The sequence below is a fragment of the Ailuropoda melanoleuca genome, chromosome 12 (assembly GCF_002007445.2).
Source record: "Ailuropoda melanoleuca isolate Jingjing chromosome 12, ASM200744v2, whole genome shotgun sequence".
Taxonomy (NCBI): domain Eukaryota; kingdom Metazoa; phylum Chordata; class Mammalia; order Carnivora; family Ursidae; genus Ailuropoda; species Ailuropoda melanoleuca.
The window spans coordinates 65,172,767-65,199,843 of NC_048229.1; the positions used below are offsets into that span (position 1 = coordinate 65,172,767).

Consider the following 27,077-nt stretch of genomic DNA (forward strand, 5'->3'; position numbering starts at 1 on the left):
CCCCCCCCCCCAATGCTTGGGCTCTGTCTCTCACTCTCAAAAAATAAAACAAAACAAGGACAACCCAATTAAAATATGGCTAAAAGAATTGGACTTGAACAGATGTTCAAAAAAGAAGATAATGACATGGCCAATAAGCATTTGTAAATGTGCTCAAAAACATTAGTTTTCAAATTAAAACCACAGTGTGATATCACTCCATCTCTACGAAATGGCTTATAAAAAATTATAAAAACATTTTTTTATGACTGAGCTTGTGGAGTAGCCAGAACTTCATACGTTGATGATGAGAGTGTATTGATATACCCTCTTGGGGAAACTGTTTAGCAGTATCTACTAAAGTTGAGTGTACACATACCTTATAACCCAGCAATTTGATTTCTAAGTATATATCCAAGGGAAGTACATATATATGCATGTGAGAATGTTCATAGCAGTATTTTTGTAATAGGTAGAAACTATAAACAACTCAATCATGTAACAACAGAATGGGTTAATTATAGAATATTCAAAAGACAGAATAATATATAGCAGTGCAAAAGAATGAACTGTTGTAAGCAGTACCAATAGACTGAACAGGCAATGCTGAGTGAAAGAAGGTAGGCACAAAAGGATATATATCCTTTATGATTCTTTTATTATATACAGTTCAAAAAAAGGCAAAACTATAATCTATGGTAATAGAAGTTAGAATATTGGTTAATTCCAGGGCTAGTACCTGAGACGAAGCATGAACTATGCTTAATCAGCTGGGTGGTAGTTATTTTGTGTGTGTTCACTTTTTAAATTCTTCAGCTCAAGACTTAAGTTATGTATACTTCACTGTATGTATATATTATGCTTTAATAAAAAGTTAAAACACTGAAAAACATAACAATCTATTCTGAAATTATGGCCTATAAGATAGTAATAATTATCTTTCATTTATATATACTTTATAGTCAAGGCACTTTTCACATATATTAATACTATAATTATAAAAGTACTTTGTGATTTCTAAATTGTGATGTTATCAGATGTAATTTATTCTTAGAACAATTTTCAATTTTCTAGAGCTCTTTCTGTACTTGTTTCTGTTTATGGACCACATCATAGCATAAAAGATTGCATAAGCTACCCTTTCATTTGCTGTTGTAAAATGACAACTGAAAATCATTATAGAATTAATAAAAAGAGTGGCTTTGTGGATCAGTAAAGTGATATCTAGTTACTATATCAAAATCAAGGTATTCTTTTTTTTTTTTTTTGCAAGAAACAAAGTATTAAACTTCCATGTTATAACAAATGTTATTTGTATTTAGAGAATAGCCAGGAGGTAGATGATCTGGAAGACTACCATATGCTATCAGAATGTTACTCATTGAGGGGCGCCTGGGTGGTGCAGTCGTTAAGCATCTGCCTTTGGCTCAGGGTGTGATCCCAGCATTGTGGACTCGAGCCCCACATCAGGCTTCTCCACTAGGAACCTGCTTCTTCCTCTCCCACTCCCCCTGCTTGTGTTCCCTCTCTCGCTGGCTGTCTCTCTCTGTCAAATAAATAAATAAAATCTTAAAAAAAAAAAAAAGAAAAAGAATGTTATTCATTGAGGGGCGCCTGGGTGGCTCAGTCTTAAGCGTCTGCCTTCGGCTCTGGGTGTGATCCCGGAGTCCTGGGATCGAGCCCCACATCAGGCTTCTCCGCTGGAAGCCTGCTTCTTCCTCTCCCACTCCCTCTCCTTGTGTTCCCTCTCTTGCTGGCTGTCTCTATCTCTGTCAAATGAATAAATAAAATCTTAAAAAAAAAAAAAAAAAGAATGTTACTCATTGAGAATCTTTGTTTTTTGCTCATACGAGGTAATTCTAGATAATATCTCTCAGGTTCAAAATAACAGGAACTGTGCTAATTTGCTTTATTATTTAATGTATTGTTCATGTCTCCCTGTATCAAATACAAATATCAAATATCAAAATTATCTACTGCCATGTGAAATAGCAGTTGTCATTTTAGTCAGGAAAGATAGACAACACTCATTTCCTTTTCTTGATATGTAAATGTAATTGTTTTCTCTTCAAGGTTTAAAATTTAATCTGCAGAGAATGATTTAGCTCTTTGTTACTGTTCTTTTCTACAGTTTAGGGGGAAAAAATAAATAGCAAAACTCATGCCTGAACATTTGAGGCTAAATTTCATGCTTTAAAGTAATGGCTCTTTGCCAGAATCAACTGTGGAACTCTATGAAAATGTGCATTCTGTGATCCTGCTTACTGTAAACCCTTTTTCAGTAAGTCTGTGATGGAATCCCAGGGCATCTTCATTCAGGAAAAAAAAAATACGTATTTCCAAATGCAATTCCTTATTGATTACCACTGTCTTAAATAAAGAGGCAGAAGTAATGAACTTGCTCATTTGTTTATTGCCCCTAATGGTAGACAAATATTTTTGATCTCTAAACAATCAGCTTACTTCTAAAAGTATGAGGTTTGCATATTCTGTTTGTTCATAATCCTTGTGTGGAATAGAGAGGAAAAAGTGAGCCTTGTTGATTTATTTAGTATTGACTTGAGGGAGGAAAAAATTCATGCTACGTGAATAGAAAAGAAGAAACTTGGTAGAAAATAGCTTTTTTAAATCACTGAAAATGAAGACCCTAAAATATGAAAAGTAATTTTTATCTGTTCATTAAGAAAATAGTGGTTTAGGTGATCATAGGCTGGAAGATGGAACACGGGGAAATAGGGTATTTGGAGTAGAAAATACTGCAGAAAAATGACTTTTAGTTAAAGTGGGAGAACATTCTGGTAGTGACAACAAAGAAAATAAGATAGATTTTTGTTTGTTTTGTTTTCCCTCATTTTGGGGGTAGAAACAAGAATGAATGTCTTATAATTGTTTGGGTAGAATCAATCAAGATAGATGCTTTGCTCATTCATTCGTAATATCCATTCCTTCATTCTAATTGTATAGACAGGAATGCTGGGGAAAGGATTTCTCTTTAGCCAGCTATTCTCCTGTTCAGGGTCCAGCTTTAACCAATCTTGGCTATGCTAATCAAGTCATAACCTAATAGGAATATAATTTCTTCTCTGTGAAAACTGAGGGTTATGTTTAATATTTTCACTACTTCTACATCTAAGATCCTATGCTTTCTACGTGAATTTTAGGTTAATCTGGTAAAACTACATTCATTCCATTCATACCATTCTTTTCTAGCCCTCTTTATATTTAATGTCTCCTTTCTTTTTTCTCACACATAACTTCTGTGTCTTGGTACTGATGCCATTGGTTATTAATGTACTTGCAGTCTACCTCACTGGACTGTAAGCTGTTTGAAAACAGAGACATAGGTCACGTCAGTGTCTGCACCAATGAACACAAAATGGATTAGTGGTGACAAAATTAAGTGTTTCTTCCTTTAAAAAATAAACTTCTGAACTACCTTGTAATGCAAGGTCTATGCAGTTAGAAATAACACTGAAGTTAGAAACTCTTATTTACTGTGTTATTGTGCCTGGCACTAATTGGCATTTCAGTACTCTACTTAATTTAAAACAATGCTGTGGTTAATAAATAAGTATATGAATGAATGAGCAAATCATCATTTATTAACTGTCTTTTCAAGATTAAAAACAATATAGATAATATATGTATTTCTTTTCGATGATAGATTATTACATACATTGATAAGTACATGGTTATTTTAATTTTAAAAAGAATGACTAAAATATAAGGTTATATAATATGGTTAACTGTTAGGCAGTGAAAGAGATGTTCATTCGGTATTGGTTTTGTAAACATTCAGCTAAATTTTAAGTATATGTACATTACAGTGTATGGCTCTGATTGCACACACTAGGCTGCAGATAATTTCTTTACTTTGCTTGGACTCTGCACCTGGATATCTCTTCTCTGTCTTCCTCTCTCCATTAATGTTTCCTTCACCTTGTTCTGGCTCTGAAACCCTGTGCTATGAACTTCTCCCACTGTCCCCATAGATACCCTCCTCATCCAAGTAGGGTTCTGACTCCCAGCTGTGGGTCCTCCTCATGCCCCTCTTTGACTCTGTCTGAACTCCACAGTTCTTAAAGCTCTATTGAAAAAGTATTCTTATAAGATCTTTGAAATTGTAAATAAGCCATAAATGTTTTACTCAATAGTTTATGTCATAGATATGACACTGAAAGTCTTATTCCTTCTAGGACAGACTTAAGTAATATCTTCAGAAAATAAGTTAATTCAGAACCCAAATAACCAAAATGGTTGGTTGAATAGTATACTCCATTCTGTGTTTCATAAGCATTTAGAAGTTACTTTGAAAAAAATTGTAAGTTTTTAGGTGAAAAATAATACCTATTAGAAAAAGTATGTGTTAAAATGATTGTGGAATTCAAATTAGTTTTCTTATTTCCCAATTGATATAATGTATGCTGCTGTATATTATTTAAAATACCTTAGAACACTAGATTGTTTTATGAAAACAGTAATAAAATATATTTAGGAAGAAGTGATATGATTAAGAAAATATGTGACAGCAAACTATTAACTGACTTAAACTTAGATGAGAAAAATTTGTTAAAAAAGAGCATCACCTACTAGTTATTCTTGGACTTCATAATCTTTTAGAAACCAAATATTCAGTAGACCTCAGCCAGTACGTTTTTCCAGTGGAGATGCCAAGTATGATGACTGTCAAGCCTGAAGTGTTTTTAACAGAATGAATGCTGTCTCTCTTCAATGCAGAACTATGTTGGCACAGTGGAGGTTCCAGGCATTTTGTTTTAGAATGTCTGACATGAAACCATAGCCTTGGGATTCACTGGTTTATTGAGATAGTTAATAGAGATATGGAAGGGTAAGGCAATTAGTTCCCAAACCATTTACAAGGACATTTTGAAAGTCTTTTAATTCTGAGGTGCTATACTAGCTTCGTATTTAGATTGTAAAAAAATAAGTAAAACCCAATTTTAAAAATAAGGTATAAATGTTTATAAATGGATTTTTCAATATTACAGTATTTGCATCTGATATCAGGGAGCATTCATTATTTGAATAACTAATATCTGTGCTGTATCTTGGGTTTACTTTTCGTTAAATTTTAAAGCATTCCCCAAACAAAATAACATCCTTTTTTACCACAGATATTTCCATTTATGGCTGCTTGCTTGATAGTTAAACAGAAAGAATTTATTTCCAGAGCTTCTCCTCCCGCCCCGTCTTTTTATCATTCATCTCTGCATGCACTTAAGTCTGTAGTAGTAGTTGTGTACAACTTTTATTTATTTTGCTACCTGTAAGTAAGAAAGACTCCAGAAAAGTCATAAAGTAGTTGGCCTCTCTGACAAATTTGGTCTTTTGACTCTAAGGCAATTGAACACTGAATGCTAGCTATCAGGTCAAGAAGGGTGAGGTAAGGATACAAATTCCAACAAAGGAATGATAAGTTGCACAGTTCTTTTTAACAGATCATCTTATAGCAACTCGGTGAGGCTATATGCTATCCATGCATAATCTTAATTTTTTGTGTTTACTGATTTCTTATATATTTTCATAAAAGAACATCTGTGAGCCCACTGTCCAGCCCAGCTTATTTCTGGTCCTCCTTTTTCCGGTCTCCTTTCTCTCCATCAAAGGAAACCATCGTCCTAATAAACTTTATATTTATCATTCCTTTCTTTTGTTGTATCACGTTTTTAATTTTTTACTGTTGGACGGTGTTCAAAGTTTTTATTGGTAAAACCCACCTCACAGGATTGTTCTGAAATCAAGTTAAAAAAATGTATATAATGAGCATTGCATAGTGCCTGAACCGTCCCCAAAATCTTAATTAATAGTAGTTGTGTTATTAATATTATTTTGCCGAGAGAGAACAAGAAAAGCATGCCTTTTCTCAGCTGTTTCCTATGTTTTTTCTCCCTGGACCTTTCAGGGGAAAGTGAGAGAGTATGGGGATTTGAAGTCTTTTCACCTTTTGCTGGGACTGACAACTTGCAGAATGAAGCAGTAGAGAATGGGGTTTGGATTATCAGCGGTTAGGGACCATTGTTCCCAATTGAGAAAATTAAGAAAAATAAGCTGCACTGTTAAGTTACCAACTTTTCCCTTCTCTTTCACTGCATTGCGCCCTCAGGATAGGATTTCTGTCTACTTTGAGTTTGATGCAGTATAGTGAAACAACTCATAGCCAGTGTTGAAGAATAAAAGACCAAATTGACCCAGAAAATAATCAGTGACATAAATGGATCAGTTAGAGTTTACTGAATGACCACGCTAACAAACCAGCCAGTCAGCCCATTTTTATGTTGTTCACCTTCCCACCCAACATTGGGAAGCATTGGTTTGCTTTCAGTTATCTGAAAATAATTTAATTCCTCCATTTCTTCCTTCCCCCAAAGGCCATATGCTCTACAGTATTGCACCAACATAAGACAAATTCTTGATCTTCTGAGCTTGTTTCCCTTTCTAAGTCCTTTTTCATATACTTATCTTAATAATTTCTCTTAACAAAGTTATTTATTACAAATAACATTTATTTATTTATAAAGTTATTTCACACCTGTCCTAATTCTACAGGGATATTTAAATAGTGCACTTGGGATTTTGGTCAACCAAAATTCATAATGAACCATTAAGTGAGTTGATTAAACATTGCTGCATAAATTATTAGCAACATTAATAGAAAAAATAGTTAAGACAATGGTCACTTCAATCCTGGCTGATCAGGGAACGAATTCCTTAGAAAACAATGCCTGGCTGTCTTAGTTGGTGGAGCATGTGACTCTTGATCTTGGGATTGTGAGTTCAAGCCCCATGTTGTGCATAGAGCTTAGTTAAAATAAAACAAAGGGGTGCCTGGGTGGCTCAGTTGGTTGAACGTCCAACTCAATCTCTGTTCAGGTCTTGATCTCATAGTCATGAGTTCAAGCCCCGTGTTGGGCTCCACACCCATTGTGGAGCCTATTTAAAATAATAAAAAGAAGAAAAGAAAAAAGAAAACAAAAGTAAAATTATTTCTCAATTTAAAAAAAAAGAGAAAGTGCCTTTCAGTACATTGTACAGGAACAATTTTTACCAGTGGTTTCATTAATCCTAACTGAATTTAACTTCATTCCTCTGGGCAGATACTCCAGGGTTGCATGATCTGGGATGAATTATGACACATAATACATCCCTCTTAAGCCTATGTCATTCGCAAATTTGATCTGTTTGTTTAAGTTATTGATGTAGTAACCACCTCCTTCCAGGTTGAACCCGTACATTTTTGGGTGCTATTGCTTAGAGTCATCTGTTTTATTAAGTCTACTTTTCTTCATCATGCTTATGAGAACTTTTTAAGATTTTTCTCAGGTATTTTACTGAATTTAGGGTAACTATACCTGTGGCATTTTCCTGATCCTCTAATAGAAGAGCCTTAAAAAGCAAATTAGATTAGTGTGCAGCTTGGCCTTCATAATTTCACTTTTCATAAATAGAATATATGTGAAGAGATATTTTTATCCGGAGGTTTATTAGGAACAGTGAGAGATGTACCTTGCTTTTGTGCAATTTCACTTGTACTTGTTCTATTCCACTTTCTTTCTTTCCTTTTTTTTTTTTTTAAACAGCTTTACTGGTGTATAATTTACATATCATAAAATTCACCTATTTAAAGCATACAAATTCAGTAGTGGTTAGTTTATTTACAGAGTTGTGTAACCATTACCATAGTCCAATTTTAGAACATTTTTGCCATCCAAAAGAGAAAACTTGTGACCATTCTCACTCTCTTCTTTAACAAAAAAATTTTACTTTTGTTTTCTAATAAAGTCTTTACTTAAGAAACTGGCTTTCCATTATGAATTTCCTGGTCTCTTTCCTCATATTCTGTGTTTATAAACGTAGAATTTCATTCTTTCATTATCTAACTAGTTTAAAAGATAAGACAAGAAAAATAGATATGATGTCTTAACATGAGGTGGTTAGTACCAACTTAAGACTATTTTTTAATTTTCAACAAGACGTTCAGGAGTTCTTTCATTGGGTAGTGGATACTGTAAAACTAATTTGTATTGAATTTAGGAGTAAATGACAATAGTATTAACAGCATAATTTATATTCCTTTAATCTTTTTATATTTTATGGGAAACACATTTAAGAGTAAGGCCAGTATATGGGGTTGGGTTGTACAATCATAGCTTGGGGAGAGTTTCTTCAAGATAATGGGGTAAAAGAAAAATTTAAATGAGGATTTAAGTCATTGATTGTTTGAAGCAGCGGAGCCAACCCAGTTATGTTTGAAATCAGAGCCTATGATGGTAATGACTGTATTAACTGCTTCTTCCCTTGGGTAGATATGATAAGACTTCTGGCTTCTTTAATTTCCAAACACTTGAGTGAGTTAATCAGAAAATACCTTTGATGAAGGAATGAGTCCATGCTTCCTACACCTTCTACTTCACCTTGCATGTTACTTTGTTTGTTTTGGGGGGTAGGCTGTGCGGAGGGCTAAGATAATAATAAGTTCTATATTTAGTAACTTTCCAATGTATTTCTATTAACATTGCTATTATAACTCTAATATAGATTCAGTTTTATACACTTCTTTGGGAAAGATAGAATGTTTCAGCCCACACAGGTTTGTTTTGTTTTGATTTATTTATTTTAATGATTAAAAAAGTGGAGAAATAGTTCCAACTAGTGAAGTGCTGTTAGGGATGGGCTACTACTAGGACTTTTTTTTTTTCCTTGATGGAAATATATTTTGGTAGATCTTTCTCTTTTCATCTAAGCCATTTTTATTTTCATATTTCCTTTTGGTTTGTTTGGACCAAAAAAAAAAAAAAAGGACTTGAGTATACTTCTCTTTTATATATAAGCAAGTCTTGTTTTCAACATGTATTGAGAAAGATAATTGGTTTAAAATCAATATTCGGTGATACTGGCATTTCTGTTTTAATTAGGGTCTCCAAGTGTTAGGTAATAGTTTTTCAAAAGACAATTTTCAGTTGATTCTGCTAAGTGAATATCATTTAATAGTAAAACTTCTAGTTTTAGCTTTCCTTCAGGACATTCTTCCTTATCCCTATCCATGTCAAAGTTGGTGTACATAATTCAAAGATTAATTGGAAGGATCAAAATATGTATTCAGTGATCAGTTAACTAAAAGTATTGTTTGCTGCAACATGGACGGCACTGGAGGAGATAATGCTAGGTGAAATAAGTCAAGCAGAGAAAGAATTATCATATGATTTCTCTCATCTATGAAACAAGAACTAGGAAGATCGGTAGGGGAAGAAAGGGATAAAGAAAGTGGGGATAATCAGAAAGGGGAATGAAGCATGAGAGACTATGGACTCTGAGGGCTTCAGAGGGGAGGGGGGTGGGGGAATGGGATAGGCTGGTGATGGGTAGTAAGGAGGGCACGTATTGCATGGTGCACTGGGTGTTAAACGCAACTAATGAATCATCGAACTTTACGTCAAAAACCAGGAATGTACTGTATGGTGACTAACATAATATAATAAAAAAACATTTAAAAAAATAAATAAAAGTATTGTTTGTTATCAAGGATAAAATGTCTTAGAGTGCTACCTTTGTTTTTTAATCCCTCATGCAAATGATTAATACTCTTTTTTATTTGGTGAAATGTTGGGTTTCTTGAAATACTGGGCAAATCCCTTAAACCCTGTATCTCAGTTCTTTTGAAAGTGGGTATATGATTCTAAGTGGTCTTTTGAAGTTCCTTCCAACATTGATTCTACTACTTTTACAGGGTATTAATTGTTTGTGCCCAAAACCATACAATAATAACTAGAAAATAATTTTTAAAATAGTAGATATAAATGTAATTTTATGGACAGTGATTGTAAAGTACATTAAAAAGATATATGAACATAATAATAATAAAAAAAATATAGAGATGCCTGGGTGGCTCAGTCACTTAAGCATCTGCCTTTAGCTCAGGTCATGATCCCGGGGTCCTTGGATGGAGTCCCTCATCGGGCTCCTTGCTCAGCAGGGAGTCTGCTTCTCCCTCTGCCTGCTGCTCCCCCTGCTTGTGCCTGCTCTCCTTTCTCTCTCTGACAAATAAATAAATAAAATCTTTTTTAAAAAAGATACAGTATTCTTTAGTCTGGGATACAAAAGTAATCATAGTCTAATTTAGGCGTTTATCCTTTCTGATGTAAGAGTATCTTATACTTGTGCCTTTCTAGAGTTTGGAGATAGCTTAGAATAAAAAGTACAATATTTCCTTGAGCTATGACATTCCTTGTTTAGCTTTTTTTGGGAGAGAAAAATGCACTATGATAGTGAATTAAAATATTGCTATAAGGTGCGGTGTAGAAGAGCAAGGCTAGACTAATGGTCTCGTTGAAGAAGCCATTTTAAAGCTGATAAGAGTATGACAAGTTACACTTATTATTATGAAGGAAGATACTGGACCATTTTGGGTTATTTGATGTTTCTTATATTTTGTCTGAGTTTATCCAGTTCTAAAATTTAGTAGCTTTAGAGAGCATCTTAAATATAAAGGAAAAAGCCAAAAAGAAAACAGGGGACAGAACTAATGGAGAATTCATTCTTCAGTTCAGTAAAATTGCATAATAAAAGAAAAATATTTGCTAATAATTCTTTACAACAGTAATTATATGGAGTGTATGTGTGTGAGTGTGTGAATAGTATAGTTCTCCGCCTGAGTGAAAAAGACATATTAATTTCATGTTCATGTATTAGGTTATCTTAAAATTTTTTTCTCCTTCCTCCTACAGAATCTGTCTATGATCTTCTCCCAAAGGAGTTACAGTTACCTCCATCTAGAGAAACATCTGTAGCATCAATGAGTCAGACAAGTGGTGGTGAGGCAGGCTCGCCTCCTCCAGCTGTAGTTGCTGCTGGTATGCATTTCATTTTATTTTATTAAAGAAAACTAGTGTGTTATCTGGCCAACATGAACAGTGCTGGCAAAGTTCATATCAAAAAGAGTGTGATTTGAGGGTTTGTTTTAAAAGGTTTAAATATATACTTTTAACCTTAAAATATTTCGATTTACATTTCTTGATATAATTCTTATTTCTTAAAATTTCACATTGGCACATCTGTTAGTGCCGTTTCTTTTCTAGGAGCTTATCTTCAGCTGTGGAAACAAACTTGAAGCTCTTTTATTGACTGCACATAAAAAGTTACATACCAAGCTATGGATAGAAAATTACATTCGAGTCTCTATTTAACAATTATTTTTGAAAATTTGCTTAAAGAGAAAAATATTTTGTATAATCTGAAAAAGGACTCAAGTACTCAAGTCTCTTTTCTGTTTGTAGCATGTTATTAAACCTTTTCCCTGCATTTAAAAGTATGTGACTTTAGACTTCTTTTAAATTCAGTTGAAAGTAATGGAAGATTTGAATGCAATATTTATGTAAAGGCATTTTGTAATATCAATGAAAAAGTACGGAAATTAATGTTTGAAATTTATCAACTTTATTTTTACTCAGCTCTCAAATCATACACTTTATATAAAATTGGTTCCATTTTTTAATCAACCAGAATAAAAGATTGATGGATAAGCTAATAGAAAAAGTCTTGATTATTGATAAATTAATGAGTGCTTTCAATAATATTAGATTGCCCAACTGTATTTCTTTTTTTAGTTGGGTTTTATACACTGCTAAGTATGTTTGGTTTAAAAAAGGAAAAAATTACATATCTATATATCTATATATCTACGTATATAGATATATTTACACTCTGAAGTTTTATCCTTCTAAGTAGAGGTTTCTTATCCAATGAAACCGCTCATCTTTTAAATGGTACTTAAAATCCATCACAGCATTGTTCTCAGTAAATTCATTTCATTTCAAAAAGAACAGTGAAGCGGAAGGTTGTGGTTTAAATAAGGATTTGGTACTGTAATAGAATTTCATATATTTTTCTTGTATGCATTAACCAATGTACCATTAACCTTGTGTACAAATCTTTTCCCTGAGCTGTATACTGCAGTGTGCAGCCTTCCTGATTGAGGGCAGGAAAACTTTAAACATAGCAAAGAAACTTATCAGCCCTGCTCACTGTTCATGTGTTGCCAGACATTTTCTAACGGATTCTGTGGATTTAACTGTGATCTTTTTAGTAATGAAATTAGTAAGATGACCTGGTTTTATTTTATATCCACTGGGTTCTAAAATGTCCCTGAATATTTTTTCTGGAATTTAAAATTGTAAATATTGCTTAAAAATTGTATCAGTTGATAAAATATGGGCAAAAAAAGATTTTTAATGAAATATTTCACTTTAAATCCACAAGTAGAAATTGACTAACTGATTTCTTTTGTATCTTTTGAGATTATTTTTTGTAGACTTGTTGAATCTATATAGAACTAAAAGTCTGTTTCTTCTGTGCTTTTTAACATCTGTTGACAGTAGATCCAGTTCCTTTTAAAAGCTGAAAAAATGTCAGCTAGGTTTGGAAAAGAACACTTCCTTTTAAGTAATACCAAACTCATTTTCAAGTTTTATCTGTAGATATTGAAAGTTCTTGAATTTGAGTCACTAATAGAATGTTGATCCTCCCTCCATCCCTCTATTTATTTGAGAAAATCCTCTCCATATAAATTAGATTGAAAGACATGAATTGAAAAATCATGAAAATAAGAGAATTAACCAAAGGAAGTATTCTGAAGTAATAAATTCTTAATAGAGAAGTTATTGACATTCTAAAGAAGGTGAAGAGAGTAAGGAGATAACATTGACAGCTTTCTTATATTCACATACAGAAAGTTTCTATGATTTAAAACGAAGTCATTTGTAATTTTTTTTACATAAATTTACTTTTAGTAACCAATATAATCTTATTTTAGGATTCTGTCTTATTAGTAGAATAGTCTTTGTCATATAACATTATAGGTAGGAGAGTTTAAATTACAGAATAATTATTGTAGGGAAGTCAGTTAGTAGGTATCATTATAGTGTTGTTTTTTTATTTGACATGAATATCTTTAGTGACATAACTGTCAAAGAGAAGGATTTGGAGTAAATTACCTAGTTACTCAGTGTTTCCTGGCCAAAAGACTTGATGTCTAGGGAAAGACACATTAATTTAGACTTCTCTGAGTTTTATTTTTTAATCTATACATTTGCTGTTTAAATATGAAATGCATAAAAATGATGACTCTTGATGTAGTTAATTCTTCAGAGTTTTGAAGGAGCCGGATTGGCTGCTATCAGGTATGAGGGCCTGGTGGGAACAGACTTCTAGTTCTGCTATAAAGGTTTGTGTTTCACAAGTTCTAAATCAATTTAAATTTTAAAATTTAGAGGCTGGGCATACAGGTGTTCATGTACATTCTTTATTACTTAATTATTTAAAATGTGTTTCTCAGATTCGCCAATCTAGATTTTTTTCCCTTTACATATTACTGAGGGAATGAGTAAACATGATGCTGCTAATCCACAATCCAGAATATTGGATAAAAGAGTATTTCTCAAACCTTTTTCTGCCTCTGTACTATTCACACTTTTACATACTCCCATCAGTAACATCTTTTTATCGGGTAAGTTCCAGGTTTGGGGCTGGGAGAAAGAGGGCTTACTTCTACACAACTCCTCCCCTCTCCGTGGGCCAAGTGTCAAAATCTGGGAGATACAGTTGAGAATCACCAGTCTGAAATTTGTACTCCTCATTTTTTAAGTCCTCTGCTTTTGTCCCACTAGAAAGGTAGTTAAGAGTTTGAGGTTTAGAAAAGTAGTTAAGAGTTTGAGGTTCAGTATGTGAATAAGTTTTAGAAATACAGACTTTCTGAACAGTATTGTAGGTTCTCAATAGTTAAGACAGGAGCCATTTTCCTAACACAAGAAAGTCATCCAAATGAATTAATGGCATTTTTGGCAAAATAAGGAGTTGCTCAAGATATGTGACTGTGAAAGGATTCTTTTAGTTTGATTTTTTTTTTTGAGGAGGTGAAATCCTAAAGTATAGGTTATAAAGAACTAAAACGCAATTATTATTTAGAACTAACACAAACAGTTACACCAGAGTTTAAGTTTTTGCAAAGAGATATGGCAAGCATTTTTCTTAAATAACAGCTTTATTGATAAAAAAATAACTCGTATACGTATACAATCAACTATTTTTTATTTATTTATTAAAGATTTTATTTATTTATGTGACAGAGAGACAGCCAGCGAGAGAGGGAACACAGCAGGGGAGTGGGAGAGGAAGAAGCAGGCTCCCAGCGGAGGATCCCGATGTGGGACTCGATCCCGAATGCCGGGATCACGCCCTGAGCCGAAGGCAGACGCTTAACGACTGTGCTACCCAGGCGCCCCTCAACTATTTTTTAAAATCTACTTGTATGTTTATAGTTTTTAATCCTTAGATTTACTTCATTTAGTTAAAATAGGAAGTCTTTCACAAAAGTGAACAATAAACTTTACTCTTCATTTTAAGAAATTAGTTTATTTTCTTATTCTATCCTAGATTCTTTTTCTTCATTTTGGGATATGGCATTGTTTATTAGTTTGTATCAAAACATGACTTTGCTAATAAGGTAACTGTTTCAAGTTTCTTTAAAATTTTTATTCTAATTCTTGAGATAAAGAATGAATTAAACCATAAATTTTATGGTTTATGGTTATATAATTTTATAATTCAGTGAGAGAATCTTAAGAATAACTAGTGATTCTTTTGTTAAAATTGCTATTTTACTTTCAGTAATTATGTATTAATACTTTTTTAAGAAGTAATACAGTCTCAGGATACTGATACTTTGTAGCAGTTTTTAACAGGTATAGGTGTACATACAGATTAAGCATGTATATTAGAAGTACCAGTTGAGTATCTCCAGTAGTTAGATCACTGGAAGTTTTTAAAGGCTGTAATTTTAGTTAATAACTTTACAGGAAGTGATCCATATGATAAACTTTGCTGTTGGAAGAGTGAGACTTATTAAATAGTGCTTTGAATTTTATGCCACAGCTGTTAATAAATCACAAGTACCTAACAGGTATTTTCTATACTGAAAGAACTTAATTTGAGTGCTCTTTATATTGGAGGAGAGGATGCTAGAGAGCTAAATGTCCTGTTATCAAAGAACAGTTATGCTTTCATTTGTTTTAGACATCTTAATCATCTAATAAAATCATAGGAATTTCTGGGGCTCCTGGGTAGCACAGTCATTAGGTGTCTGCCTTCGACTCAGGGCGTGATACTGGCATTCCGGGATCGAGTCCCACATCGGGCTCCTCCGCTGGGAGCCTGCTTCTTCCTCTCCACTCCCCTGCTGTGTTCCCTCTCTCCCTGGCTGTCTCTCTGTCACATAATAAAAATAAAATCTTAAAAAAAAAATCATAGGAATTTCTAAACCATCCATAACAACGGAGTAGTAAAAAAAAAATGAGTTTAAGAAAATGTTATCATTTTTGAGTTCCTACTGTGTAATAGAAATTGTGCTGGACAATTTGCATATCATCATATCTCAGTTCTTCCAGGCACAAGATACCTCTCTTCTTTCCTGCTGGTGTCTAAGTTCTTTTCTTCTTGAGATTGTAGTTCAGGGAATTTTGTGCTATTATTTCACTTAGATAACAGTAGTTCCTGGACTAAACAGTGTGTAGGATATTGAGTTGGGAAAGTCATATGCCCCTTTAATTCTGCAAGTTTCAGGATCTATAAAATTGGAATATGATTTCTAGGAGAAAATTAAATTTTAATAACAGTGATTCACAGCCACAGAATTATATAGTGCATTGAATTTATTATAATTTATTTACTAGTGTTAGGAAGTATTTGCAGTTATGTAATTTGTATTTTCTTGAGTTGAATAAATTTCGAGGAGCAAATTTGCCTTTGATTGCTGTCCTAAGTTAACTAGGTCAACATATTTCAGAATTTGAACATTTATGTAGTATACTATTCCGAAAATTAAACTCAAACCTCATTAGCAGGAAAGGTGATTCACCTATGTAACCTATGTATTGATGTTGTGAGCTAAAATGTGAGTTGATCTTGGTTATTCCATATGGTCGGTCATTTCTACTTTTTATAGACAACTGGACCACTTCCAGAAGGAAGTCAGATTCTAGTTACAAAAATGTTGCAAATAGGCTTAAACACTCTATTCCTCATTCTGTCTTTTTACTGAAATTATATTGTAAATCTAAATGTATACATTTATTCATATAGAAACATGTATGTATGTATAGATTTATGTTAACATCTGCATTATTAAAATGAAAAGCATAAGCAAACTTGGGACATAATGATTAATTCAGAAATAAGTAAGAATTCAGGAGGCCATCTGTATTATAAATTATCACTTACAAAAAGTGCACATGCCTGTTTTTTATTTATTCCTAAAATGTTTACCTTTCTATTGTCCTCTTGATAATTTTTAGCAACAACTTTATAAACATTTTGATTTATTCTGTTTCTGATGGGAAAAGCACATTTTTATATTACCTGAGTCTGTAGATTAGCATTTTAAAACTACTCAGTGATTCTCAACCTTCAAGACAAAATACATACATAAAATCGTTACTATTTTAATGTATTTTGTACAATTTCACATTAATAAATTAATGGACAGAACTGGACTTACTTTCTTATATCACCAAAAAAGATTGATAATATAAATAAAAGGTGTTGCCATACCAATTGCCATAAGTAATTGTTTTATAACAATTAGTTGTATAGGGGTGCCTGGGTGGCTCAGTTGGTTAAGGTTAAGTGTCTGCCTTCAACTCAGTTCCTGAATCCAGAGTCCTGGGATTGAGCCCTGCGTCAGGTTCCCTGCTCAGGAGAGTCTGCTTCTCCCTTTCCCTCCTCCACTTGTGGTGTCTGTCTGTCTCTCTCTTATTCTCTCTCAAATAAAAATAAAACCTTAAAAAAAACCCAATTAGTTTTGCAAATAATACTAATGAAGTTGTATAAATAGTACTCCAGCTAGGGTAGGAATGAGGAGAATGGATTAGGGTAGGTCACAACAAAAGATTTCACCTGTTTCTGTTATATTTCTTCTCTTAAAAATAAAAACATATGTAGTAAAATGTTAGCATTTGTTAAAATATGAGCAGAGGAAGCATGGGTATTAGTTTTAAATACTTCATAATTTAAAAACACCATGTGGCAGATGATTAAAATAAGTCAAAATGTTCATTGAACTGTGCTCTTAAAAAGTAATAAAGATATGAGATATATTAGATACTTGATGAATTTATTTTTGGCATAAGTGAGGGTACATTACCTTTTCATCAATAAATGCAAGTAGATGTCCATCAGTAGTATTTATTTAGCCCACTGAGGTAAAATTCATTCCTTCCTGAAAAGGCGTTATTATCAATGAAATTAAATAGATAATAACTGAGAAAGTACCTCAAAGTGCCAGGCCTGCACAGGCATAATCTGGATGTAACACACACACACACACACACACACACACACACACACATATTATTGTTTTATTTCTATTTATTTATTTTTCCCACATATGAAATATAATAAAATTAGTACGGGTTTCGGAATCATAAGGATCTAACTTGAATCTGATTGCTATCGTATCATTTGGTCAGAATTTTGTGAAGGTTAAAATAAATTTGTAATATTGCCCCTGTAACTAGACACTAATACCAACTTTTTCTTAAGGTTTTTTATAAAGATAGGTATGTAGAATACTTAACATTACCTGACAATTAGTGATCATTCAATAAACATTGACTTTTTTCCCACATGAGTTTCTCCTTTCATTTGTAATGTTTTAAAAAGTAGGTATTTTAATAAAAATAAGCTTTTTAACCTTATTTTGCCTCTTTCTTTCCATTCTCACCCAGTCTGTTTATTTATTTATTTATTTATTTATTTATTTATTTTAAAAGATTTGTTTATTCAACAGAGATAGAGACAGCCAGCGAGAGAGGGAACACAAGCAGGGGGAGTGGGAGAGGAAGAAGCAGGCTCATAGCAGAAGAGCCTGACGTGGGCTCGATCCCATAATGCCAGGATCACGCCCTGAGCCGAAGGCAGATGCCTAACCACTGTGCCACCCAGGCACCCCTCACCCAGTCTGTTTTTTACCTTTGAAATTTTGCCCGTCAGCCAAGATTGAGCCACACATGGGCCATAGTATTTACATTCTGACTTATTCCTTCATGTTGATACTCTCTTAATGGGAGCCCTCGTATATGAAAGACATTGATAGATGATGATGAGTCATGGGGAAAACAGACATTTCCCATAGGGATGATTCCAAAAGGTGACTGTTCAAGAGTTCTAAGTCCTAGAATTCTCTTCCCACTTTTTTTTTTTTTAAAGAAGTGATGCATTTGCATGATCAGGTATCAAAACTTCTGGTAGAGCAGTGTATGACTTACCTTCTGTTTTTTGCTTAGACACTTTGTTTAGTCTACAGTTGGATCTAATATCCACTCTAATCCAGACCCAGATAAAACCCAAGTAATTAAATTACAAGATTTTAATGATATAAATAGTATTTTCTTTCCCCTTTTTCATCTCCTCTAAAAAAAATATGAATACATTGGACTAGAGTTGACAGGAGTACCTTTATTATTTAATCTAAGTATATTAAAATGTATTACATGATAAAGCATTGAGGTAACCTTCAGTAACATCATTCAGAACGGTTTTTCTCTTTAATTACAACTAAGTTAATATAGTGATAATCTCTGTTTTTGTCTTAACCTAATGTTCCCTTTCAAGTAGTAAAATAATTGAATAGTTGTCTTTTTTTTTTTAGCCTATATTTCTTCTTGTCTTTGACAATGTAATAAATATAGTTACAGCTAGTATAGTTATTACCTTTTATGTTTAATCTCTTTAAGGTAAAGGATTCTTTCTGGGCTTAATCTCCTCACCCAGTATTGACCAGTGATGCTATCCAGTAGTATTTAAATCACTGGATGGTAGAAAGCATCTTTCTTTTCCAACAGGAAAGGATTTAAAAACCAAATTGCATAATGTATACTTAGTACATATTTTACACTGCACTTATATACTTAGGATTGAATAGGGCAAAAGATATATTTAAAGCATTTCTATAAATGTCAGTACACTTACAAATTTTGTGAGCATTGTGGCATCTGGGTGGCTTAGTCGGTTAAGTACCTGACTCTTGATTTTGGCTCAGGTCATGATTTCAGGGTCGTGACATCAAGGCCTGCATGGTGCTCTGTGCTGGGCATGGAGCCTGCTTAAGATTCTCTCTCTCCTTTTCCCTCTTCCCCTCCCTGTACTCAGATAAGGTAAAAATAATTATTTTAGGAGAATTTAGATTAAAAATGGGAGAATAATTACTGTATAGTATTAGAACCCTGACTGGCAATATGATGGACTGGGGAAGAAAAAGATGGTTTCCAATAAATCAGTAACAAGCCTTTCAGCTTCAGCAACAGTGCTAATTATTTTTTAAAATAGAGCCTCCAGGATGAAATGTTTTATGTATAATAGCATATCTAATTTGAAAGTGAAAATTGGTAACTTTTTGAGGGGTATGAGGACGTATGTGGAAGTTGGCCTGAGAAATGAAAAGATTCTTTTGCTGCTAAAATACAGATATTTCTGGGGTGCCTGGGTCACTCAGTTAGTTAAACAGCTGCCTTCTCCTCAGATCATGATCCCAGGGTCCTGGGATTGAGCCCTGTGTAGGCCTCCCTGCTCAGCGGGAAGTCGGCTTCTCCCTCTGCCCCTCCCCCTTGCTCAGGCTCACATGCACTTGCCCGCATTCTCTTGCTCTCTCTCTCCGATAAATAAATAAAATCTTTTCAAAAAATAAAATAAAATACATATATTTCTACTCTGCTTGAGTGTTTTGGTCAGTGCATATTCTCTTTTATTCTTTAAGGGAATTTGGGTAAAGGCACAACCTAAAAACACCTGAGAGAGGGCATTCTGGCTTATGGATTAGATTGCATTAGTAAACAGGAGAACAAATTGGTGAATATGAGTTAACAAGAATTTTGGATAACAAATTTTTCCACATGCATTTATTTGGATGTTGATAATTTTTTTTAAAGTTTGTTTTAAAACATTGCTTATTGTGGCATGTAAGCTTATATTGGGTGGGAAAAGTACAGATGGAAATTAAAATTGTTAAACATGTAAATTAAATGATCAACCCTACAATTTTTGTTTTTTGTTTTTGTTTTTGGTAAAATAATCTGGATTGCTTATTTTATATGCTGGGATGCTAGTTGTTTTTTCTATTAATACACTTAACTTGCATTCTAGCTTCGCCATTCAGAGACAGGCATCGTGTGGTGGGTTGTGTGACAGTGTCTGTCAATAGTGAAGACAAATAGTGCCAGAGACACTTAACCCATCCAATCTCACCCAGGGTATAGGTCGGTCTCGTTTTCAGACTTCTTCATAAGTCTTTTTTCTTTCTTTCTTTCTTCCTTCCTTCCTTTCTTTTTTTGTTTCTAAATAGTGGATTGATACTGATTGAAACTAAAAACTTTTGTAAAGTTTTAAAACTTTACGTTAATACTATAAGAAGAAGAAGAAGAAAAGTAGAAAACGAAGGTTGGCATGTAAGGTGTTGACAAAGCAGGTTTGCAGCCACTTTGTGTGTTCTAGATTTTTCAATCCCTTAGCAACATGAATGTTGGCCTTATAATTTTTTTCTCTCAATATCTTTCTTCTTTGATCTAAAATTATGTCCTTGTATCTGGTGACTTTTATCAGGCAAGATGTTTAGATTTGAAGTCATTGTTACCAGAAAGAAAATGAAATACTTTAAAAGGATAACTAAGGTTGAACAGTAAGTGTTTTAGACCAGAAATGTTTCCAAATATCTGGATTTTTTTAAAGATTATTTTCTGAACAGTCAATGGTTTACTCTTTCTCCGTTCCACTATTGGTTCACTCAAGCACACTTGCAAAATTTTATGGCTTTTGTTTTAATGACTTTGTTAGGAAGCTCAACTGATTTTGCCCTGATGTTGAAAAGTTACATGTGCATATTTAAATGCTAGGTATCACATTTTTATCTTGGAAGCTCAGTTAAATGCCGTTTCTGTCACACATTTTAAATTAGTGAAAGGTATTTGTTCCTTTTGAGGACTTTAAAGAATGTTTCCAATTTCAAAGCTTTCCATAAAAAGTTTAGTTAGTTCCATATAAAGTGTTATCCTTTTTTTATGAAATTTTAAGCACTAAAATGATATGGTAATTTAAATAATTTCTGGTTCACAAAACTAGAACTGTAATAGTTCTTAATTTTAAAATATAGTTTAAGCAAGGAGTATATAAAGTCTACACAAGTTTCTATATGTGATAGCATTTAAAAGTCCATTTTCATCTTTCTCATCAAATTAATAGTACTTAGACATTCTAAGATATCCATGTAGGCATTATCTGTCGCTTTCCTTATCCCAACTACTTTGAATATTCATGCTGAACCTTAATGATTCCATCAGTTCTTAAAAGAATATAACGTACAACTTATGTTCACCATCATTACTGGCATTTGGTCTAGTAATTGGCTACTGCTAATAAAAGAATTATTAGACTTAGACATAGAACACTAGATGTGATACTTCCTTTCACTTACACATTTTAGAACTAATGTGTTCTTTTTGAAATCTTAATTTTCATTAGTATATGTAGAAACGGTTTTCCCTTTGGTTCACCGTGCTCTCTAGTCATAAAAAAGGTTATGGTTCCTTTAGGTTCAAAGATAATTTTTTCATAAAAGAAAAAAATGAAAAATGTATTCATGTATTACTTAGGTAAGAGGATAATTTTAAGAAAAACTTACAGCTTTGCAAAGGATTAGTAAGGGATTTAAAAGAACGAATAAACTGATGAATCACAGACCTATACCCCTGAAACAAATAATACATTATATGTTAAGTAATTGAATTTGAATTAAAAAATTTTAAAAAGAACAAATAAAATTATAAAGGTATAAAATACAAATACATTACAACTATTCTGCTTAGTGAGAAAATAAAAGCAATTATTAAAAAATTTTTTGGATTTTTTGTACTTTTAATATGCAGCAGTGAAACATAGTCTTTATATTCCTAACAGATAAAAACGGAGACTCAAAACCAAAAAAGAGGGGAAAGGTAGATAACACATTTTATTTATAACAACTTTAAAAAGAATATATAGGTGAGGCAGGATTACATTAGCATTTTAGTTCTAGAAAGTCAGTTAAGCTGTTTTTTGATATTTAATGATATAGTGACTGAAAGGTCTTTGTAGATATTTTAAGTACATTTAAAGTATTCCCAATAATGTTCTTGAGTGCTTTTCTGGGATTGCTTGGGAATGAGAAATTTGCGTTTAGAAATCTAAAATGTTTTTGATATAATTTAATGTATTTTTAATAGATAATATTAAGGATTTTTTATTCTTAGTAAATTTATGGATTAATACACAAGTAGATAATTTGGCTTATATATAGTTTCAGGAAGGAAAGTTATTAGCACACTCTTTGTAGAAATAGCAAATAGCTACCTCTAAACTCTTGAGTTACTTCTAAACCCTTCCCTGAATAACTATAATGTTATTATAGTAAGATATATTTTAAGCACTTTGAATAGTAAATCCTTTTTTTTAAACCCGATGTGTTCATCATGGGTATGTTAGTATATTTATTGGCCAATATAACTTTAATTCAACATAGTTAACAAATATTGGCTTCTAATAAATCAACTTAATAAAAAATTTAAATTTTTACTACATGAAAAGTTTTCTGTTAGGTGTTGGAAGGGTCTAAGAAAGGGCCCATAGTTTTTATTCTATACTTCACCACCTCATTTGGCATTATTATTACACTTAGGTGATGTCTTGCTAACCAGAATGTAAAACATCTTTATGTGAAGGACTTTATACACCATTATCGTCATTATCAACGTAACAATGATATTGTTGTAAAGAGTTTTATAGTTTTAAAAAATTGTCTTACTTGTTATAGTCTTAAAATGAATAAAATCTTGTATTCTATTTTTATAGATTTTTTTTGTAATTTAGGCTCAAACTGAGATAGGCTTTAAAAAGTAATAATATTTTTTAATTAAATGTTGCTTTCTGCTGTCTTCTGACAGTTTACGTTTTCAGTTTCATAGTTCTGTGCTAATGAACTTTTTTATTTAATAAGTATATCCAGGAAACTGCAGGTAAAATACAGAAATTGTATGTTAGGTGTCCCAAGTAAAATGTATAGAATATTTTAATTTATGTAGGGTATGAGATCACAGTTTGGCATACCTGTCCCAGAACAGACATTTATGTATGATTATATCAATTGGGTTTTATAACCATGATTACTTTAAGATTTGCAAGATAAAGTCATATATACCTTTAAGAGCAATGCTAGGCTATGTCTTGCATATTAAATTCATGAATATCACATAACTTGCTTTTGAGTTCCTGATTGCTTTTCACCAGTACTTTCCATCTGTCATGGACAGGGATCCCTGAGATGTTCATATTCTGCATTCTCATGTGCATGATACTTAGATTCAAAAAAAGTGGGTGGGAGAAAGCCGCTTCATAGAAATACACGTTCACAGCATTCATGCTGCATGTTTTGTGTGTTCCACTGCAAATACTGCATGCTGCATACTTTTATTTCTCTGAAGATGAACAACATAGGCTTATGCACACAAAAAAATTTAGTTTCATTTTTGCCAATAGTTGGAACAGATGGAGGAATGTTATACATACCTTTTCTATTTTTTAAAAATGATTTTTATAATGTTTTTCAAAAAAACAAGGAAAAAACTTGTTGTTTAAACCCAAAGTGGCTACAAATCAGCTCCTAAACTGTCACTGACATTAGCATCTAGATTTTGTAGTTTTTACAAATCTTTTAAAATATTTATTTACTAAGAAAACATTGCATTAATGCATGATACAAAATTGATAAATTTTTCTTTAAATTGGAATGCAGTTTAAAGTGACTGAATTTTCCAACTTCAGCTACTGCATTTGACAAGGATACAAACTGGAAAATGGAACTGGTATCATCTAATTGCTCTAGGTTCTTTGACTTATGGCAGGTGGGAAAAATATTTCCATGTGACATTATGTAGATCACATCATTAATGGCTAATATTAATTACTATGCTCTTCAGCCTTGACAGCAGTGAAAAATTATGTGTGAATTTAGCTCTTTCAAATGACTTAAGTGTGCTGGTACATGTTTTTAATTTAAAAATAGATCTTTGGCACTTGGCTTTTGATTATCTGAACACTGGCGTTCTTACATTCACTGTTTATATTATAATTGATAAGAATATTGCAATTCCAATGACTGCACATCCGTTTTAAGTTTGATCCTACCACTGTAACACAGTGGCACACTTGGCTATAGATAAAATCTAATTTTAGATTTAAACATATCTTTAATTCTCTGTCACATGTTACCTGTTTTTAGTTGTGTGTGTGAATGATTATGAACCTTTCCATATCTTATACAAGATCAAATGGTATTTCTAAAATAGAACTGACAACTTCCAACCTTAACATTATTAGTGTGCCTTTGAGGTTTGTTGTAAAGGGTTCAAGTAGTAGTATTTTTCAACAAGCTGTTTTGCCAATTGCCACATTTTGAAAAGATCTACTTAAGTCTGTTTTGCTAGGCATAATAAATAAATGGCTTTGTAAAAGACCTTTTTATAGAAACCAATTTTAGTGCTTTCCCAGCACTAGAATTTTTTGTTTAACTCTTTTCTATTAGGTTTTAGTCGATAAAAGTTACTGTTACTTATATTAAGAAATTCCCTTAATCGTTAAAATCAAGCAGGCCCTTTAAAGAGAGAGGAAATGAATAGTGGTAACCAATTGCTGAGTGTGTAATCAAGTACTTTGTAAGAGAAATCCATCCAGTAATCAGTCCTTACTCTACTTCCATTCTGCCATAAAGGATGGATTTATTTATTTTAGAGATTATGGTTTTGGACTGCCATTTCCAATTTCTGGATACCCTTAGTGGTTAACTTCCTTATGTTCCACAGCCCAGCATATTCCAAATCAAACTTTTTTCCCTTTTATTATAGATTTTACAACAATCATAGTGACGGTACCAGTTCCATTTTGCCTCCAATTCAGTTGATTATATATTTTTTTCTATTTATTTCTCATTTTATAATTGATATCTGGAATAATCAGCAGCTCTTTTCTCATTTATTTTCTCATATTTTTATTCCAGGATTTGCCTCTGAAGCAGGGAGTGTCTGCATTAAAAATGACCTGTAGTTCTCTGCTTCATAGGTTAGAAACTTATTTTAATATTTTGTGGCTAAGCACAGTCCCACTTTTCAAATTCTATAATGGATTATTTAATTGGCATTGAATGTGGACCACAAGCATATATTTCATATTGGGGTTTTCTTTATTATTTTAAATGATTAAAATTCAACAGAACATCCAGCTGAGGCAATAAAAGCTTTATTCTTGCTTTACAGCTTAAAACATTAAATTAGATTTTTAAGAATCTATCAATTATAACACAAGTAAAATCCTGCTATTTGGGCATTTTTTAAAATTGCATTTTTTAGGCCTTGTATTGCTTGAAGCATTTATATTCTAAAACTTAACCAAATTCCAACTATTATTTTGGGGAAAAACAATCAGTTCACGAATCACATTTTCAATGGGACTGCTAGCCAGCATAGGTGAAAATATGTATAGTGTATTTACTCTTAAATTGTACACCGCAGATGCTTCTTCAGCTCCCTCCTCTTCCTCCATGGGCGGTGCTTGCAGCTCCTTTACCACCTCTTCCAGCCCTACCATTTATTCTACCTCAGTCACCGACAGCAAGGCTATGCAAGTGGAGAGCTGCTCCTCAGCCTTGGGGGTAAGTAACAGAGGGGTAAGTGAAAAGCAGTTAACCAGTAACACAGTTCAGCAGCATCCGTCAACACCGAAGAGGCACACAGTCTTGTACATCTCACCACCACCTGAGGACTTGCTGGATAACAGTCGGATGTCCTGCCAGGATGAGGGGTGTGGATTGGAATCAGAGCAGAGCTGCAGTATGTGGATGGAGGATTCCCCCTCCAACTTCAGTAACATGAGCACCAGTTCCTACAATGATAACACTGAGGTACCTCGTAAATCACGAAAACGAAATCCAAAGCAGAGGCCGGGGGTCAAACGACGAGATTGTGAAGAATCTAATATGGATATATTTGATGCCGACAGTGCCAAAGCACCTCACTATGTGCTTTCTCAGCTTACCACGGACAACAAAGGCAACTCAAAAGCAGGAAATGGGTTGGTATTCACATTTTTTAAAGTTCTATCACCATTGTGCAAAACAAAACAAAAAGTCAATCAGTCATGCCTCAGTTTTTGTAATTGCTCAACTCAAGTGTGCATATAAAGCAAAGATACTGATTTTATCATTGAAATACATGAAAATTCGAACTTAAAATTACCAAGGCTCACTAGGGAAAAACATATTAATAGATTTTAGCAATAGGTATCTTATTATGGGTATGATTAGTAGAAAATAATGTTTTGAAATAACTTTTAAACTTCAAATGGATTTGTATTTTAAAAGGATTTAAAAATATTTTTACTCCGAGAAATAACTGGAGTGTGAATGGCTGTAGTAAACTCAAAACATTCGAAAAGGGCTAGTTTGTGTTCTTTCATGTTGTCTCCCCATATGGTTCAACCCATTTCCATTTCTGTGAGAATTTTAAACTTTTTTCTTTTGATAAAAACAAGAAAAAATTAAATTGATGGTTTGATTCTCATCATTTAGATTCATGCATTTATTTTAAGCTTTTTCTTTGATACATTATGGTGACATTTAAATAAATATATCACTAATTTTTTTTTTCTGTGATTCTGGGTTTATGTTTTGGAAGGGTGACAGAACAGGTCATGGTACATGTTTGAGTTTTCATTCATCTCTGACAGTTCACAACACTCTCTATAAAAATATATCTGCAAATAAATATATTTCAGTGGCTATAGTACAGAGTATTTATTGCCATAGTACAAAATACTATGACTTAATATTTAACTTTTTAATTACTTTAGTACTTTTATCATATTTAATTGCTAGACTTTTTAAATTAGATTTTCCTATAGTACATTCAGCGTAATTTGATAAATTTTAACTCAGTGAATTTTGAGAGATTATTTTTGGG

At 32.9% G+C, this 27,077-nt stretch overlaps 1 protein-coding gene across 6 annotated transcripts in view; it reads left to right on the forward strand.

Annotated features, from left to right (window-relative positions):
* Positions 1 to 27,077, forward strand: part of NFAT5 (nuclear factor of activated T cells 5) — a 118,401-nt gene that overhangs the window by 40,603 nt on the left and 50,721 nt on the right. For 4 of the 6 annotated variants that reach the window (XM_002923652.4, XM_011230361.3, XM_034638627.1 and 1 more), the window contains 2 exons: positions 10,722 to 10,847; positions 25,632 to 26,190. In XM_002923652.4, coding sequence (XP_002923698.2) covers positions 10,722 to 10,847; positions 25,632 to 26,190 — 685 coding nt within the window. Of the gene's footprint in view, positions 1 to 10,721; positions 10,848 to 25,120; positions 25,183 to 25,631; positions 26,191 to 27,077 lie in introns of those variants that run through there. The other 2 variants (XM_011230362.3, XM_011230363.3) reach the window with 2 other exon arrangements.